Source organism: Salmo salar, chromosome 06 (assembly GCF_965601325.2).
Source record: "Salmo salar chromosome 06, fSalSal1, whole genome shotgun sequence".
In the NCBI taxonomy this organism is placed as follows: Eukaryota; Metazoa; Chordata; class Actinopteri; order Salmoniformes; family Salmonidae; genus Salmo; species Salmo salar.
Genome location: NC_138296.1, coordinates 74,815,235 through 74,835,292, shown reverse-complemented (window position 1 = coordinate 74,835,292; position 20,058 = coordinate 74,815,235). Strand labels below are relative to the sequence as shown.

Here is a 20,058-nt window from a genome sequence, read left to right as displayed (position 1 = left end):
TTTGTCTTCAGGAAGGCAGTCAGTTGCTGTGCAACAGCTTTTTCTAAAATTTTGGAGAGGAATGGAAGATTCGATATAGGCCGATAGTTTTTTATAATTTCTGGATCAAGATTCGGCTTTTTCAAGAGAGGCTTTATTACTGCCACTTTTAGTGAGCTTGGTACACATCCGGTGGATAGAGAGCCGTTTATTATGTTCAACATAGGAGGGCCAAGCACAGGAAGCAGCTCTTTCAGTAGTTTAGTTGGAATAGGGTCCAGTATGCAGCTTGAGGGTTTGGAGGCCATGATTATTTTCATCATTGCGTCAAGAGATATAGTACTAAAACACTTAAGTATCTCCCTTGATCCTAGGTCCTGGCAGAGTTGTGCAGACTCAGGACAATGGAGCTTTGGAGGAATACCCAGATTTAAAGAGGAGTCTGTAATTTGCTTTCTAATGATCATGATCTTTTCCTCAAAGAAGTTCATAAATGTATTACTGCTGAAGTGAAAGCCATCCTCCATTTGCGAAGGCTGCTTTTTAGTTAGCTTTGCGACAGTATCAAAAAGAAATTTCGGATTGTTCTTATTTTCCTCAATTAAGTTGGAAAAATAGGATGATCGAGCAGCAGTAAGGGCTCTTCGATACTGCACGGTACTGTCTTTCCAAGCTAGTCGGAAGACTTCCAGTTTGGTGTGGCGCCATTTCCGTTCCAATTTTCTGGAAGCTTGCTTCAGAGCTCGTGTATTTTCTGTATACCAGGGAGCTAGTTTCTTATGACAGATGTTTTTAGTTTTTAGGGGTGCAACTGCATCTAGGGTATTGCGCAAGGTTAAATTGAGTTCCTCGGTTAGGTGGTTAACTGATTTTTGTCCTCTGACGTCCTTGGGTAGGCAGAGGCAGTCTGGAAGGGCATCAAGGAATCTTTGGGTTGTCTGAGAATTTATAGCACGACTTTTAATGCTCCTTGGTTGGGGTCTGAGCAGATTATTTGTTGCAATTGCAAACGTAATAAAATGGTGGTCCGATAGTCCAGGATTATGAGGAAAAACATTTAGATCCACAACATTTATTCCATGGGACAAAACTAGGTCCAGAGTATGACTGTGGCAGTGAGTAGGTCCAGAGACATGTTGGACAAAACCCACTGAGTCGATGATGGCTCCGAAAGCCTTTTGGAGTGGGTCTGTGGACTTTTCCATGTGAATGTTAAAGTCACCAAAAATTAGAATATTATCTGCTATGACTACAAGATCCGATAGGAATTCAGGGAACTCAGTGAGGAACACTGCATATGGCCCAGGAGGCCTATAAACAGTAGCTATAAAAAGTGAGTGAGTAGGCTGCATAGATTTCATGACTAGAAGCTCAAAAGACGAAAACGTCATTGTTGTTTTTTTTTTTGTAAATTGAAATTTGCTATCGTAAATGTTAGCAACACCTCCGCCTTTGCCGGATGCACGGGGGGTATGGTCACTAATGTAACCTGGGGGTGAGGCCTCATTTAACACAGTAAATTCATCAGGCTTAAGCCATGTTTCAGTCAGGCCAATCACATCAAGATTATTATCAGTGATTAGTTCATTGACTATAACTGCCTTGGAAGTGAGGGATCTAACATTAAGTAACCCAATTTTGAGATGTGAGGTATCACAATCTCTTTCAATAATGGCAGGAATGGAGGAGGTCTTTATACTAGTGAGATTGCTAAAGCGAACACCGCCATTTTTAATTTTGCCCAACCTAGATCGAGGCACAGACACGGTCTCAATGGGGAAAGCTGAGCTGACTACACTGACTGTGCTAGTGGCAGACTCCACTAAGCTGGCAGGCTGGCTAACAGCCTGCTGCCTGGCCTGCACCCTATTTCATTGTGGAGCTAGAGGAGTTAGAGCCCTGTCTATGTTCGTAGATAAGATGAGAGCACCCCTCCAGCTAGGATGGAGTCCGTCACTCCTCAACAGGCCAGGCTTGGTCCTGTTTGTGGGTGAGTCCCAGAAAGAGGGCCAATTATCTACAAATTCTATCTTTTGGGAGGGGCAGAAAACAGTTTTCAACCAGCGATTGAGTTGTGAGACTCTGCTGTAGAGCTCATCACTCCCCCTAACTGGGAGGGGGCCAGAGACAATTAATCGATGCCGACACATCTTTCTAGCTGATTTACACGCTGAAGCTATGTTGCGCTTGGTGACCTCTGACTGTTTCATCCTAACATCGTTGGTGCCGACGTGGATAACAATATCTCTATACTCTCTACACTCGCCAGTTTTAGCTTTAGCCAGCACCGTCTTTAGATTAGCCTTAACGTCGGTAGCCCTGCCCCCTGGTAAACAGTGTATGATCGCTGGATGATTAGTTTTAAGTCTAATACTGCGGGTAATGGAGTCGCCAATGACTAGGGTTTTCAATTTGTCAGAGCTAATGGTGGGAGCCGTCGGCGTCTCAGACCCCACAACGGGAGGAGTAGAGACCAGAGAAGTCTCGGCCTCCGACTCCGACTCGCTTAATGGGGAGAACCGGTTGAAAGTTTCTGTCGGCTGAATAAGCGACACCGGTTGAGCATTCCTACAGCGTTTCCCTCCAGAAGCCATGAGAAAGATGTCCGGCTGCGGGGACCGTGCGAGGGGGTTTATACTAACGTTACTATCTGTACTTACTGGTGGCACAGACGCTGTTTCATCCTTTCCTACACTGAAATTACCCTTGCCTAACGATCGCGTCTGAAGCTGGGCTTGCAGCACAGCTATCCTTGCCGTAAGGCGATCGTTCTCCTGTATATTATAAGTACAACGACTGCAATTAGAAGGCATCATGTTAATGTTACTTAGCTTCGGCTGTTTGAAGTCCTGACGAACCATGTCCAGATAAAACCTCCGGGGTGAAAAAGTTGAATGAAAAAAGTTGAGTGAGGGAAAAAGTAAAAATATACGGTAATGAAAAAGTAAAAAACCGTCAGGTATCAAAGTAAGATCGGCAACAAAAACGCACAGCAGCGTAAACAAGTCTGCAAGTTGTGACCGGAAACAAAAATAGAAAGGATATTTTCTCCAAACGATTTGAGGGAGTGCGCATATGCATCTATTCTGTGTTGAGCGGTTAACAAAGAAACAGGTACTCCTACAGTGTATGCTTAATTTAGAGTTATTTATGTAACTTTAGTTGTGATACAAATGTTGGGCTATACGTTTTGAGTTTTAATACATTTTAAGGCTGCATGATGAGACTAATGACTATTTGAAAAAAGTTGCATGAAAGGCATGAGCTCTGTTTTGTTTTTTTGTGTGCAGACTGTACACACTTCATCAGTCCCTCATTCACAATTTGACAAGCACTTGATAATACCATCCCCTTTGTGTGGCCGCAATGCCCCCTAAAAAAATCCATGCCTTTTGCGGCCAGTGGCCATTGTGCCCTTGAGCTGAATCTAATAATTATAATTCCCTTTTCCCGGCTACGTGGTCCAAAGCACCTCTAACTAAAATGGCTCTCCATCACGTGATCAGGTCTTTCTCACAAGCTACAAGTGAAGACAGACACACCGGGGACTCAACTGCATGCGTCCTTATCCAATTCCTAGGCGCATATTGAAGATATTGGAAAAACTGTCCACATTTACTTTTTGTCAGGCAACAAGATGAGTAGGCCTAACGAACAGCAGAAAATCACTAGCCTATGTCAATCTAACATCCCCCATAGTAAAAAAGACAACTTATTCTATTCTGTGCAATAAAGAAATATTTCAAACATAGTCTGGGAAAGTTGTGGAATGGAATAGATCCCAAATGAATGCAACCACTAGCATCCCAAAAACGTTTAAGCTATGAGGCTGACAAAACAAATCAGAACGTTTAGCTTAAAATGTTGATAAACTATTCGACTATGTCTTCACATTATAAGCGCAGCATTACGCACATGGCAGTAGGCTATAAGCGGAAATGTTCCATTAGTTAGAAAACACCATTATCGAAAGTGACTGCAAATGTGATTATGCATGTAATGCTTTTATTATAAAGTTGCATTTTTATGGTGAAAATGATCTTCCCAAAACTTGAAACTCACGTGCTGTGTATGTATGCCAGTTAGGCTTTACACCTGTTGGAAAGTGGATTAATGTGCTTCATTTTAAGAAGTTATTTGGCCACTTTAGTTGTGATAGAAACATTATCAAAACATATAGGCCTATGGCCTAGAATGCACGAGGTGTGTGACCTTGATTTGAAAAAGTCGCAAAAAAAGGCATACGTTTCTTGCCTTACTGCACACAAGCTGGGCATCATTCACACGTGATAATATTTCATTCACATGTGATAGGCTAATATTGTCTATTCTTGATTTATTCTTGTCTTTACATATACTGTTGGGATCGCCTAAACTTTGAACATTGAGATATTAAATAAATAATAGAGACAAAGCCTCGAATAGAAAGAGTTTGTAAAAAGCCAGAAGGCTTTGGAATGTGTTTGATGGAGGAGAGGAGAGCGATGTGTTGATATAGGGAAGACAGATATCTGTGGGTCAGGAGATGAGGTCAGGAGGAAAGGAGAGCGATGTGTTGATATATGGAAGACAGATGGATATCTGTGGGTCAGGAGGTGAGGTCAGGAGGAGAGGAGAGTGATGTGTTGATATAGGGAAGACAGATGGATATCAGTGGGTCAGGAGGTGATGTCAGGAGGAGAGGAGAGCGATGTGTTGATATAGGGAAGACAGATAGATATCTGTGGGTCAGGAGGTGAGGGGTGAGGTCAGTTCCTCTTAAGGAAGTAATCAGGGTTGCTATCTGGTTACCTTCTTTCCTGTAGAGCCATAAAATGTAAGGATTGGAGAGAGAGGAGGAGTGTCTTAAGTAGGATGCATATAAACTGTGATGTCTGAAATGTTTAGCTGTCTGATTTTCAGCTGTACAGAACCTTTGGGAAGGATTAAACTTGGTTAAAGCTTCTACAGTGTCCGAGTTATTTAATCTGAAAAATAAGAACCTAACAGTTGGTGTGGCCGGCAGGATTCACCACGATTTTTAATCAAAGCAAAGAGTCCAGATTAGTGGAGCAGAGCTGGCAACAAACAAAAGGTAGGCTACGTTCCTATATCTGTTTCCACTCATTTTGACATCTTGGGGAGATGAGAATCGTTGACTGAACTAATTATGGGATATGGACCTGGAGAGCCTAAGTTTAATTCTATAGGCCCATTGTGTGACGACCGGTCGTAGCTTTGTGGTATATGCTAGTACCATATAAGTAAAGAGTAAGTCCTGAGCAGGATAGATCCTGTGGAGGGTAAGTCTCATGAGTCCCGAGCAGGATAGTTCCTGTGGAGGGTAAAAGTTTAAGAGTAAGTCCCGAGCAGAATAGATCTGTGGAGGGTAAGTCCCAGGAGTCCCTAGCAGGATAGTTCCTGTGGAGGGTAGAATCTCATATATAAAGTCCCGAGCATAAGCCTGTGGGAGGGTAAAATCTAATAGAGAGAGGGGAAGTCCTGAACAGGGTAATCCTGTGGAAGGTAAAACAATTGTGTAACGGTATATAGACCCATAAGAAGGGCAAAAGGCCGAGTAGCAGTGGCCATGAAAGCGCAGGGTGTGAGTGAATGTGTGAAAAAGGTTGGTTTATGCCCTATGGGCGGGCGCGATGAGAGATGAAGTGGGTTATCAATAATAGTGATATTTGAGGAAGTATTGGAATAGGACATAAAGTCCTGTCTGTATTCTCCAGTGATAAATGTTTCAGACGCTATGGTATCGGTTCTAATACAAGGTATTAAGTGCCGTGACCAATTAAATATTATCCGGGGAAAGTGTGTAGTGCTATCTTAGAAAATAACTAATAGAAGGTGTGTATTATAGACGGGAGTGAAAAAGCTAAAATACCCTGAACACCGATGGGAGTGTTTAGGGAATAATAACTATTGATATGGCGACAAACGGACCCATTTCTCCCTGTAATATAGAGATAGCGAATTTAATAAAGCCATGGAGGCGCTAAAAGAAGCGCACGAGCATTCTACCAATTCGACTGGAATATGGGAAAAAGTGAGCAAATTAGAAAACATTTGACAACCTTTTCCTGCTGACGGAAAATTCTAATCAAATAAAGAATTCAGGGAGGCAATTATAACTTGGCACAAGGACATAAAACCAGAATCAAAAGCTCAATATACCAGCGTTTTAATACAATGGAAAATGTGTAACGATAAACCCATAAAGTGTGACACCAGTACTTTACTACAGAAGGCCTGGGAATGGGAGTGTATTCATAAAATTTGCGCCTCTGCTTTAATGACGGGGTTGAACACTGTGATCAAAACGATAATTGCGGGGGTAGTAGATTTCATCTGAGACGATGTTTTGAGAGTGGAATATGACTCCGCTCGCCTCGCAGACATGCGAAGGGTTAGTAGAGCCATAGAGAAAAGCACTGAATATAGTTTCAATGGCCAGGATAAAACTAAGAAACGTAGAAGAAAAAAATCATCAAAACGTAAGGAGAGGGCTCCCTGTTTTAGATGTGGGACTATCAGGCATTGGAAGAATGAGTGTAAGTGTCACGACTTCCTCCGAAGTCGGTCCCTCTCCGTGTTCGGGCGACGTTCGGCGGTCGACGTCACCGGTCTTCTGGTCATCGCCAATCCACCTTTCATTTTCCATTTGTTTTGTCTTGTCTTCCCACACACCTGGTTCCAATTCCATTCATTACATGTTGTGTATTTAACCCTCTGTTCCCCCCCATGCCCATGCCCTTGTCCGGAATTGTTTATTGTAATTGCTTGTGCACGTTATGTCTGGTGTGCGTCGGGTTTTGTACCCATTTATTGATTGTTCTGTTTTCCGGTGGGTTTTTATTATTAAACTGCGCCGTTGGAAACACAGTTTTTGCTCTCCTGTGTCTGACTTCTCTGCCGCCAGTACGCACCCCTTACAATAAGGTGATACTGGAATCTAGTGAATTAGCAGGAAATGCGGCTATACAAGAGTTTGCATCTTTTTCAAAAGAGCAATAACGAATCGTTTTGAGGTTAGCAAGAATGGAACTTTCACGTAGCCGTGTATAGTTTCTGTTCAATCGATAAACAGTACATAGAGATTACAGTTTCTATGTGATGGGAGATGTATTCGATCACGTTTAACCTAACTTTTATTAGCGTACCGATGGGATTTACAAATAGTCCCACGTGGTATCATTTAGCATTGAAACAATCGTTAAAAGGGTGTCAATTGTAGGTTCTGCGTTGGTACAATACGTGGATGATTTGTTATTAGCGTCATAAGACGAAGAAACTCATATGCGAGACCGCACCACATTGGTAGACAATTTGGCGGAACGGGGTCATAAAGCATCGTATGACAAAGCACAACTCGCACGCTCAGGAAAACTTTAGGAGTTTTCAATATTGTTAAACATTTTATTCTGTCAGTCTCTGAAATTGCTGAGCCGCTACAGAGATGACGTAAAGGGAATAGAGTAGCGGGGTAGGCTGTGTGTGGTATGCATTTGGAGTAATTCATGATTTCGGTACATGGTGGTCACCACGGGGCATGTTAGAAGCGACAGGAACACCAGTAAACATGGTCTGGAGGTAGATTTATTATTAGAATAATGTCAGTTAACCAGTAAATTAGCAGTGGTGAAATGTGAAGCTCATACAAGTCGTACAGATAAAATTGCCATAGGTAATCGTAAAGCAGACGAAATGGCTAAGGCGGCTGCCTTGGTGAGAGAAAGTGTTATGGAACCACATATATATATTGTGGAATCCGTACGATGAGCCATGGCTAAATTGGCCACAGGAAAACGTATTTACATTTGAAGATTCTAGGTGGAATGCCAAAGGAATGGGTTCTAAAGGTAACATAGTTACATTATATGACGGAACACTCATTGCAAATGCAGAAGGCCTTAGGGTTTGTCTAAATCATTACACAGTTTATGTTGTTTTATTTTAAGTACATTTAATGTCGTCTTATTCTGGAATGGGATTGTAGAATGGGGAAAAGGAGACCAGTGAATCGTTAGACTCGGTGGAGAGATACTATCGCCGTGTTGTGGGATTTATTGGGAGGGGTCTTTTCAATTCAGTTAAAATGGGTATGCAGGAGGATGAAATGTTTGGAAGAGGTATTTAAATGGTTTCCGAATGACAGGGAAAGAAAGGGAGAGGAAACATTTTAATGGTGACGAAAGCTCTGAATATTAAAAATTCCTAATGAAGAATGATCAACTTCATTAGGAATTAAATAGACGGGGGGTTTCTGCACAAAATTCATGAGAAACACCATTCTCTATCCACATTGTACCATTACTTTAGGAGATTATTATTATTTCTGTAGGGAGTTATAAAGAGTTGTAATGCTAAATTGTTTATTTTTGATTTAACACGTTTTTTTTTAATCACATGTTTGAAAGGGGTAAATGACCAGTTCCCTGAGGTCCTGGTCTTTGGGGTACTTATACACTGGTACTGTGTTCAGGCTGCATAGAGAAAAGGAAAATATATGTTAATAAGGGATGACAGTAACTTCAAATGGACTGTGATATATGTATTGCTATCTTCATGATCTGGTAACCATCCTAGGGGTCACCAATAGAACAAGGGAGTATGGACTCATTTAGAAAATGTATTTTTTTTAGCAGTAACATTGTTATTTTTTTGTTGTTGACATTTGTCTTAGAGATGGTATAAAGAAAAGGTTAATGTCATAATTCGACATATAGTCAATGTTTGTCTAGTTCCTGAAACAGAAATGTAATGAACTTAACTGTTGTTATGATCTGTGTTTTTTTAGGTTATCATGGAAGGTGATGTCAGATCATGTTTCAATGCATGGTAGAAATAATTTGACCATAGACAGTGTGTGTAGACCTCAAAACCCTCCTAACCGGCTGAAGAAAAAGCGACAAAGATGTGCTATGAGAGACAATGACTTTTACCACTCCTATCTGAGTCCGAGCCATAAACCAGGGCCGGGCTACTGAGAGCGCGTGCAGAGTGAGCGTGGAGAGAGAGAACAAGCTCAGGTTAAAATCGGGACATTATCAAAGGCCATGAAATGTGACAGGCAGAAGTTACATGAGCCGTTGGGAAAATGAACTGTAAACGATATCTGAAGAAGACACGCTAGAATGATAAATGCCGGGTGAAGGAAAGGGGGGGTGGTGGAATACGCCCTGCTAACTATGTAAACTGAAAATGCATTGAGATACTGATTTTTCTTTACCAGGCCACTCATGACAGGAAAACCGGGACAAAGGGGGGCTGTAATGAGAAGAGTTATGACCGGCAATAAAAGGTTGTTTATAAATGTGAGTTCTGACAGGGATGATGTGTGCGGAGTTGATAAACTGGAATTTGAGCCTTAGTCTCAAAGTAAGCACTGAGTTCAGTCATTCTAAATTCGGGTTGGATAAGTGATAAAACGTTTTCGTTGTGATTGGAATACTGCGAGAGAGAATGGCTAAAGCACGATGAGGGGCTGGGGCGCAGCTAACAGTTATGTGGCCGAGAATGTTTCCAGAAACTTCTCTCTAAGTGTCATCCTGAGGGGAGGTAATTGGTCTGGGAGACTCACTGGATGACAGCTTGGGACTAACATGAACGTTTTTTTTTTTATTTTACCCTGTATTCAGAGTTTTTATGTTAGATCACATCAATGAGTGGTGCTGAGTTATTAAACAAGTACTTTGTTTCTCTTTTCTTTTCAAGTCAATATGTTTTTAGGTTTAGTGGAACATGAGGGTATTCATTGTTCCAGAGTAGGGAATGATGTATATTGACTATTTGATTTGAGAAGGTGTTAATATGTTTGTAAATATAGAAAATGCATTAGGAGTATGATTCCATTCCCAGAGACTGAATATTGTTGCAGGAGATAGCTCATAGAAGAAGGAGAGCAGCTAACTGTACACAATATGGGGATTTAGTTGAACCTTACACATACCCAGATAATGGTGAAAATAGCAGAGATAGTATTGTCATTTCAGACACTATTGTCAACTTTCAGTAATGAGTTTGTCACAGAAGGCATAACACTTGAAAGAATAGCAACCGATCCCTGTATACAGGAGGCCACATTGCAAGAAGGGAAGTTTGCTGTGATAATAGCATCACATCTCCTGCAGAGTGTGATTAAGAAACATGTGACTCAGAGTTTTGTACGGTTGGATACTCTTCCAACGCCACTAATCTCTCCCCCATTTCTGACAGCTAGTAAACACTTGACACACCTCCCAGTAGATTGGGAAAGAACAACGATACATGGGAAGTGTCAGAAGGTGGCTGCTTATCAACCGTTGGGGCCCAAAGTCTACACTGTAACAAAGGTGTTTACAAACGGGTGGGGGGTGGATCGGCCTTGGGATGAGATGTGTACCTAACTTGAGCACAGGGATGTATGATCCGCAGGTACCAACTGTAGCAGAATACAGGAGGTCAGTGGAGATGTTGGTGGCTAGATACCAAGGGATAAACTGGGAAACAGGTAGGGGGTATCTGAAAGTTCAGTCCTAGACTTATCAGTAAACCACAAAGACAATAGGAGAGCAGGAGACAAATTCTGAGCAATAGCTAGTCTCACAGCAGTCCCTGTAGGGACAGTAACAGAAGGAGCAGTAGTAGAAGCGTAGAATGCTATATTAATAGCATGAAAATGGACTACTGCGCAAATGAGGGGTATTGTGAGACTATAGTCATGGGCCATGTTGGAAGTAGCAGTGGTTACTTTTGTAGCATTGTCGGTATATCAGTAACGACGACTCATGTCACATGGATTGGTTAGTGGCAACTGGGGAACCGATGGGAGGACAGAGGATGCTGTTATTTAAATATCACAAATGATGTTGTCAGGAAATAACTCATGTGTTGCAGTGTGTATATCCTCAGGTGGAACCAAGACATAACCAACGGCACGGGCTGAATTCTGGAGATTGAGTACATCAAGAGACACCAGGCGGGGGTGTTGGAACAGCATTGATTTGAGAGACACACTACTTCGAACAGTACCTGCAGTGGTTAAGATCGTCATGTCTCTCCTTGGGGGTTGCATAGTTTTCACGTGAAGTGAGGTCCAACGGCATAATGGGTGAGTGAAGACACCATGACACAGGAAGCGGAGCGAGAGAGAGACTAGATTCCACTGTAAGACATACAGATGGTTGGGTCTGGAAATGACTATAAACATCATAGTTGGTTTGGGATTTAGCTGCTTTATGGGTTAATGCATCATATGATAGAGGATAGAGGGGTAATTGTACTGTGAACAATATGTTGAAGGCATTGATGTAAAAGCAGATACAGTGCCGAGTTCCCTCAAGAGGATGGAACGTGGATTAGGGATACGCACTTGCATATCAGGTGTCGTGCCTATCAGGTGAAATGGAGAATATGGGGAACAAAGTGAAAATGACATGACTTGGGAACACTTCTCGGAACCTGGGGCCTAAAGGGGAAGACTGGGTGAAAGCATGAGGAAGCTTTTTAGAGATTTCATTTTTGTGGAACCCAGCAGGAAATTATATTGGAGGCATAGTCAGGTGAAGAGAGAGTGGGAATTGTCATGGTTTCAGACTTTGGTTTTCATGCATATATAAATATGCATAGCTGATCACATTGTTAACCTGTTAGGGCTAGGGGGCAGTGTTGACACGGCTGGATAAAAAACGTTCCCGATTTAATCTGGTTACTACTCCTGCCCAGTAACTAGAATATGCATATAATTATTGGCTTTGGATAGAAAACACCCTAACGTTTCTAAAACTGTTTGAATGGTGTCTGTGAGTATAACAGAACTCCTATGGCAGGCCAAAACCTGAGAAGATTTCAAGCAGGAAGTGGCCTGTCTGAGAAGTAGTGTTTCATCTTGGCTCTTTTTATTGAAGACTCAGGATCTGTGCAATAACGTGACACTTCCGACGTCTTCCATAGGGTCTCAGAGCCCAGGAAAACGTTGAACGATATCGAGGCAGGCTCTGGCTGAAACACTTTATCGCTTTTGGCAAGTGGCCACTCAGAGTACTATGGGCTTAGGCGCGTGCCCGCTTCGACCGAATGCTCTCTTTTCCTTTGTCTGTTTATCTAAACGCAGATTCCCGGTCGGGATATTATCGCTTTTTTTATGAGAAAAATGGCATAAAAATTGATTTTAAACAGCGGTTGACATGCTTCGAAGTACGGTAATGGAATATTTAGAATTCTTTTGTCATGAATTGCGCCATGCTCGTCAGCCTTATTTAGCCTTTAGGATAGTGTCTAGAATGCACGAACAAAACGCCGCTGTTTGGATATAACGATGGATTATTTTGGACCAAACCAACATTTGTTATTGAAGTAGAAGTCCTGGGAGTGCATTCTGACGAAGACAACAAAGGTAAGAACATTTTTCTTATAGTAAATCTGACTTTGATGAGTGCTAAACCTGCTGGGTGTCTAAATAGCTAGCCCTGTGATCCCGGGCTATCTACTGAGAATATTGCAAAATGTGCTTTCACCGAAAAGCTATTTTAAAATCGGACATATCGAGTGCATAGAGGAGTTCTGTATCTATAATTCTTAAAATAATTGTTTTGCTTTTTGTGAACGTTTATCGTGAGTAATTTAGTAAATTCACCGGCAGTGTTCGGTGGGAATGCTAGTCACATGCTAGTCACATGCTAATGTAAAAAGCTGGTTTTTGATATAAATATGAACTTGATTGAACAAAACATGCATGTATTGTATAACATAATGTCCTAGGGTTGTCATCTGATGAAGATCATCAAAGGTTAGTGCTACATTTAGCTGTGGTTTGGGTTTATGTGACATTATATGCTAGCTTGAAAAATGGGTGTCTGATTATTTCTGGCTGGGTATTCTGCTGACATAATCTAATGTTTTGCTTTCGTTGTAAAGCCTTTTTGAAATCGGACAGTGTGGTTAGATTAACGAGAGTCTTATCTTTAAAATGGTGTAAAATAGTCATATTTTTGAAAAATGGAAGTAATAGCCTATCTAAGGATTTGAATAACGCGCAAGCGTCCCACCTAGCCCATAGAGGTTAATACTGTTATGTTTTATTTTTTGTTGTTGCTTTCCAAGTCTTGTGCTATCACTCTCTTAGGAACCAGAAGGGAGAAGTTGAGAAACACAGCCGCTCCATCTGCCATAGAAAGACGGCAGATTCAGCTGGAATGGCATTTTGTTATGCGTCGATAGATGGGAATAAAATTGTGTGATCACAGTTTAGAGGCCATAAGTCTATGAATTTGTACACCTCAAAGTGACTGGTTGTTCATTGTTTGTTGTTTAATTCATGTTTTATAATCATTTGTTAGGTTTTTTTTTTTATTTAATGTTTTATTATCATTGTTTACACATTTAAGTCATTTCCAAGTTTATGTAAAGTGAACATTAGGATGCTATTGTTCAAGAGGAAGGACTGTTGGGATTGGCTAAACTTTGAACATTGAGATATTAAATAAATAATAGAGACAAAGCCTCGAATAGAAAGAGTTTGTAAAAATCCAGAAGGCTTTGGAATGTGTTTGACGGAGGAGAGGAGAGCGATGTGTTGATATAGGAAAGACAGATAGATATCTGTGGGTCAGGAGGTGAGGTCAGGAGGAGAGGAGAGCGATGTGTTGATATAGGGAAGACAGATAGATATCTGTGGGTCAGGAGGTGAGGTCAGGAGGAGAGGAGAGTGATGTGTTGATATAGGGAAGACAGATATCTGTGGGTCAGGAGGTGAGGTCAGGAGGAGAGGAGAGCGATGTGTTGATATAGGGAAGACAGATAGATATCTGTGGGTCAGGAGGTGAGGTCAGGAGGAGAGGAGAGCGATGTGTTGATATAGGGAAGACAGAGAGATATCTGTGGGTCAGGAGGTGAGGTCAGGAGGAGAGGAGAGCGATGTGTTGATATAGGGAAGACAGATAGATATCTGTGGGTCAGGAGGTGAGGGGTGAGGTCAGTTCCTCTTAAGGAAGTAATCAGGGTTACTATCTGGTTACCTTCTTTCCTGTAGAGCCATAAAATGTAAGGATTGGAGAGAGAGGAGGAGTGTCTTAAGTAGGATGCATATAAACTGTGATGTCTGAAATGTTTAGCTGTCTGATTTTCAGCTGTACAGAACCTTTGGGAAGGATTAAACTTGGTTAAAGCTTCTACAGTGTCCGTGAGTTATTTAATCTGAAAAATAAGAACCTAACAATACTAAATAATATATATGTGAAATTTCTTTTGATTTAGACTGGACCATTATAATGCACCTGTCTCGAAACAGGGGCAGTGGAAAAAAATACATGTCATCTGTATGCACTTAAATAGAGAATGGAGGACGCTTTTACTGTGGTTCATGTTCATGCCAGCCAGGTAGGCTATACTCCTGCTGTAAAGAGGAGCAATGTGCTTAATATTAGGAAAGTTGAGAAATAAATATAGTAAGCCTAGCCTATAGAAAGCAGAGTGATGGCCTCTTCTTTTTAATAGAGGCCATCACTCTGTTTTCTCACGCAATTTGCATCGCCTATAGAAATATTGCAAAACATAAGCTCATGGGCTCTCATGAAATGTTTGATTACATTTGCAATGATGTGAGAGTGATTAGAGGGACAATAGAGTGCTGAGTACCAGGCAGTTAGCAAGTTTGGTAGGCTACTAATGACCATCAGCAGCATCAGCTCTTGGAGAAACCTAATTACCTCATGACTCGTGACCCCCGGTGTGGCAGTAATAAGGTTACCGTGACAGCCCTAGTTACCACTTCAAACTTTCTCAGTATATATCATGTCAACAAGCTGAAATAGGATTGTAAAATAAGTGTTGCCAAAAAGGACAACAACAATGATCCCAAAAATGACAGTACTAATGTTAAACATTAACCTATCACTATACATGTTCATACATGGAGTTTTGAATTGCACTTACCCCCAAGAAGAACCCTGACACACTGATCTTGGCCATAATATGCAGCCTCGTGCAGCGGGATCCATCCATACTTGTCAGGCCACAGTATGTTATTCTCAGTGTTTTTAGCCATAGCTTGAACCGTAGTGACATCACCATTCAGGATGGCTTGCACAATAGCGTCCTGTTCCCTAATAGGCAAACATACCCATCATCATCCACTTGCTTTTTTTCCTCTAGCCCACATGTACAATACAAGACATTAAGCGGAAATCCAGATCATTCTGAAACTCAGTAACTCTGACAGTGATAATTTTTTGAATTAGGTAACTTTGAGTTATGGATAGTGGATTAAAACAAAATACACTCATCCTTAGTTAGGGTTTATGGTGTTGGAAAAAACATTGGTTACCTTAAAAGGGGAATTCCACCACTTTATCTCGAGCACAATAGCACTGTCTACATTTGTGAAAATGGCGTTGTGGTTAAAAGACAAGATAAAAAAGTGCAATTTGATGAAAACATTTTTAAAAGCAGTGATTTCTAAACACTACTAGAATGGTGATGACACGGTGAGCAGGAAAAGGTTCCCCTCCCCTCCCATGGCTAGAAACTTGATGCAGATTTAGAAAATCATTGTTGTGCAGTATTATTCAGTTGTATTTGCCATTTTCTTATCTTGAAAAGTGAAAGTGGTGGAATTTCCCTTCAAGCAGATCATTCCCAGCAGGTTTGTATCCTATGAGGTGGAGAAATAACATACAATAAATGCCATCACATATTAATACAAACATCATTACATATCCTAAAGTGTTCATGTCTTGGTGTGAAGGGAAGATGTGTTGCTAAGATACCCTTTGTGAAAGAAGACACTTACTCCTCTGTCCCCGGGCACGTACTGAATGGAGCCGTCACCTCTGTGCTATGCCAGCATGCGCTTTCCATTGCCTGTGACAAAATGGGTCACCACAACGCCGTCACATTTCCTTCTTTCTTCACATTTCTTTCTCCTGCTACAATAACAGTGAGATATACTCAGTTGACAGTCACAGCTGACTGCTGCAAATGCGTACGTAAAATGAACTAAACTAATACAGTGGGACCCTAAGCTCATTGGATATGGTGTGTTTCTTCAAAGTGAAATGTTTGATTCGCATTGCTGACATGATTACTATGAAAAGCTCTGTATCAATCACTACAGTAGAGACATCTAAAATACCTGTCTTCAATTCTAGTTCATATCGCCATTATAATGTTCCTCTGAAAGCTTTTCTTAGGGGTAGGCTTGAGACATGTGCATATCCAACATGCACAGTTGCAGGGCACTAAAAAGTTGGTTAATAAAAAAAAAAACTTGTACCATGCTACAGGTTTTCGCGACAAACTATCGCTAGGAGATGCTAGAGCAAAGTGTTGCACAAGCACACGCAATGCAGCAATTGTCCTGCCAATACCGTAACATGACCTAGTAAACCTTATAAAACCTGCAATCTTGCATGCAACTCAGCACGGAGACTTGTTTTCATCAGTGTTGCTATTTTTCAACCTTGGTGACATGTGAACTTCAGACCATGCTACTTGGATGTATTCCCAAAAAGCCTGTTGGGTAAGGGATCATTATCATGAGATTTGTTGGGACAGGTGTTTGGCACGTGGCCCACTGGACTCAATCAGACCAGCCTGTAAACAAGGTGTTGTATGTCAACAAACGATACTCTAGGCATCTCGGTTTTCCAGCTAGCAGTAAGCGGGTAAATTGTTTAGTCACGTTAGCTAAGCAGACGTAAACACCTCACAAGTCAAGTCATTCGTTTGAGAAAACAGTCACTCTCATGCATATCTGCAACCTACATACGATATCGAATGGCAAAACCCACAATAAACGTAAGGTTATATGATTCGGAAAACATTTGCATTGATGGAGTCTGTACAGTGACACATAGGCGCATATGACTGACTAGAGCAACATAATAATCAGAGAACACTTTCCTTGATCAAGTCTTGACTGGCAACACTTTCTATTACATTGTCCTTGTGCCATGTAGTGACTTGATAAGTAACAAGAATTTCGCTACACTCGCAATAACATCTGCTAACAATGTGTATGTGACCAATACAATTTGATTTGACTTGGAACTACTTTGTAATGACCAGATAATTACTGCTATACACTGTAACTACAGATATGTTACGTAACAAGGACAGTTATAGTGCAGCATGTCATTATGCCATGATATTGGAATTGTATGTAACTATCCATAGCCTACAACTTAATATAAATGGTGGCCCAAATCCAAAAGTGGATAATGAAAAAGAATGAAGGCTCTTTTCAGCTGGCACATACACGTCAGTTGGGTTGGCAGTAGGCGGCCTATGTCTTGGTTCCTGCCTTGGTGGGTTTGGCCTGGTTGGGGATGGATTTGTCCTATATTGGACTGTTCTTCTGCCTAGAGCTGTTGGGGTATTGCTGGCTTCACCCGGTGAAGTGGCATTGTGGGCATCACTGAGGCTGCGTTCGATAGCCAGCAGAATCAGCTCGTCATCTGACAGGTTGTTGTAGAGACTGTAGTCATCAAACCCCAGGTTGTGGCCCGGCGTGGAACCAGGGATAGATATGCTGGCAACTGCCATGTTGGATCTGGAGAGAAAAAGAGAGGATACAGTGTATCAGTAATGTATGATGCATTATGTCCACCATGTTGGATCTTGAGAGACCCATTCCTAATCAATATACACCAGGGGTGGCCAAGCCTGGTCCGGGTGGGTTCTGTAACATATTCCGTCTAGAGACCATGATTAAAGGGATAGTTCACCCAAATTACAAAATGACATATTGGTCTTGCTTGTTCAGATAAATGAATTTACTTTAAGATGATTTGGACTTGACGTGCAAAAATGTTATTATCGGGGATATTGACTTGCATTGGTCTTGTTCCAGAAATGCAAAAAACGTATAACGTGTAGACAGTGCCCATGTCTTTAAAAAAAAGTTACAAAGTATCACTGTATTACATTGTCCATACTGGTTACAGTGCAGGAAAATCAAATGTTGTAATTGGGGTGAGATTTCCCTTTAATTTGGACTGGAACACACTACATCATCACCCTAAGTCCAGTGTAGGACATATATTACATCAGGGTGGTTCCCAATACACATTTCTGCTGAAGGGGTATTGAACTGTTCACTACTTCCCAAAAATGTAAAAGCATTGGATTGATGGAGGCATGGTCTAGGGAGTTTCCACCATATTTTTTCCACTAGGCTTTTCCTTCCAAATCAATGAAAGGAAGTGAACAAGTGCACACTTTAGGAGAAAGGAGAGATAATTGGGACGTACTGTAGCCAGAGACTATGGGATTGATTCAATTGAACCTGCAATGTGGCATTCATGAAGCAGTCCCACGATCATCAAATTCTACAATGGTTTTGAGTAAAGTAAAGGAACATATGTGCAAGTGGGCTTGTCAATTAAGGTGTTTAAAGTCCCCCCTAAGACAAGCATACCATACAAATGGATGACTTGAAGGAAAATCATTTATTGAATGGGTTTATTTAGGTTGGGTGAGGCTGGGATTATGTTAGGATTGGATAATGAAATTATGATATGCTCCCCTTGGAATAGTGTTCACATTTCACATTCAAATCATTAAAGTGATTTGGAAATAATCAAGGGTTGGAACCGGTTCAGGGAACAGAACCGAATTTTTTTTTTTTTTCGTGGAACAGAATCAGAACCACAAATGAAAGTGATCTAAACTGTTCTGGAACATAACCGTTATTTTAAAAGTCTGGGAACCGGTTAAAAACATTTTACATTGCAGGCATTTCTTTTCTGTCCGACAAAAAACACAAAAAAGCGCCTATGCAATGCCCTCACTCAGAAACGTATTCCAGTGTCTGCTTGCCTGCCAGCTGAAAATCTTTACCAGTGTGTAGGAAATCTGCCCTCCCCCTCAGAAGACGAGTTTAGTGGCCTACTGACGTTACAAGCGTGATTCAGAAATTAGGGAGATAGATTTTTAATTCGAAAATAAGGGATTCAACTTTTAAATACTACTTAAGGATACTATAGTTGTCACATTATCACGATTTATTAACTAGAAAAAAATAGGACGTGTGTTTATTTTAATTCTTGTGCTGCATTGCACACTAGCTAGCTGTTCCAACATTAAGCCAACTTTCTGATGGTCAAAGACATTAAAAGTTCCTTCATATAAGCCGCTCCTTCATAGATATAATTCTGTGAGCATAATTCAGAAGATACATGTCATAACAACAAGATGCCCACCAGTTCAAACCAAGCCTCCTCCACCCTCTCTCTCTCTTTCAGTCGCATCTCGCACCCTACACTCATCTGTCCAATGCCTTTAAATAGCTTGCCTGATCCATAGCAAGCTGCTCTATCCGCAGTGATTGGTGAAGTAATTTAATGTCGAGCTAAATGTAAAAACAAATCTATCTCAGAGGTTTATAAAGGAACAGAAAGGTCCATGTAGGTTTTTTTTTTACACAACAACAAAAGTGCACCAAAGTTGCCAAATAACAATGTAAATGAAAATATGTCTCACCTTTCTCACAAGCTTTTACAGTTTTCCAAAGGCAAAAAGAGAGTGTCAAAGTTTCGCTCTCTGGTTAAACTCCCCCACTAAGACTTCTCCACTCCTCTGTCAGTAGATGTTTCTGAGACAGGGCTTCCAATCCAGCCGTCTGGAATATTTCTGGGAGCTTCACATGATATCCATAGGGTAGTGGGCCAACTTTTCCTCTCCCCCCTTCATAGCTCAGAATACTCCTGAGGGGGAGTTGGCCTAGATAGCACTAAACAACAAAACAAATTGATGGAACTCTTGGGACTAACAGTGAGGAATCCCAAAACATGGTGAGTATCTTACTAATCAGAAAATGTGTTAATCATACAATATGTGCATATTACAATAGAGTGATATTGACTGACTGTGTTCAATGGAAACTGTGAGTTGTCCCAAGTACAGTGTTCAGGCTTGTAATCCTCCTGTGCTAGGTCAGACTCTTGCTGTGTCTGGTTTGGTTGTGGCGGGTTGGTGTGCCTTGTTCCTTATGTTGAGAGGTCTGGTATTGTGTTGTGTTACAATCAATGTAATGGAAAGAGGTGTTTATTGCGGATGCCTGTTTCTTATTTTTAGACAAACAAATCCATGGAAAAAGGGTCAAGTTTATCGACA

The 20,058-nt window shown here is 41.2% G+C and overlaps 1 protein-coding gene across 3 annotated transcripts in view; it reads right to left on the bottom strand.

The window, feature by feature from the left end:
• LOC106607987 (ankyrin repeat and SOCS box protein 2) overlaps positions 1-19,654 on the bottom strand; it is a 39,715-nt gene extending 20,061 nt beyond the window's left edge. Inside the window, exons 1-4 of one of the 3 annotated variants that reach the window (XM_082976964.1) lie at positions 19,426-19,652; positions 17,201-17,494; positions 15,734-15,804; positions 14,878-15,047 (exon numbers count right to left, since the gene is read on the bottom strand). In XM_082976964.1, the coding sequence (XP_082833090.1) occupies positions 14,878-15,047; positions 15,734-15,801 (238 nt within the window). In that variant the 5' untranslated portion in view covers positions 15,802-15,804; positions 17,201-17,494; positions 19,426-19,652. Of the gene's footprint in view, positions 1-14,877; positions 15,596-15,733; positions 17,495-19,425 lie in introns of those variants that run through there. The other 2 variants (XM_082976965.1, XM_014205541.3) reach the window with 2 other exon arrangements.
• Positions 19,655-20,058: the final 404 nt, after the last annotated feature.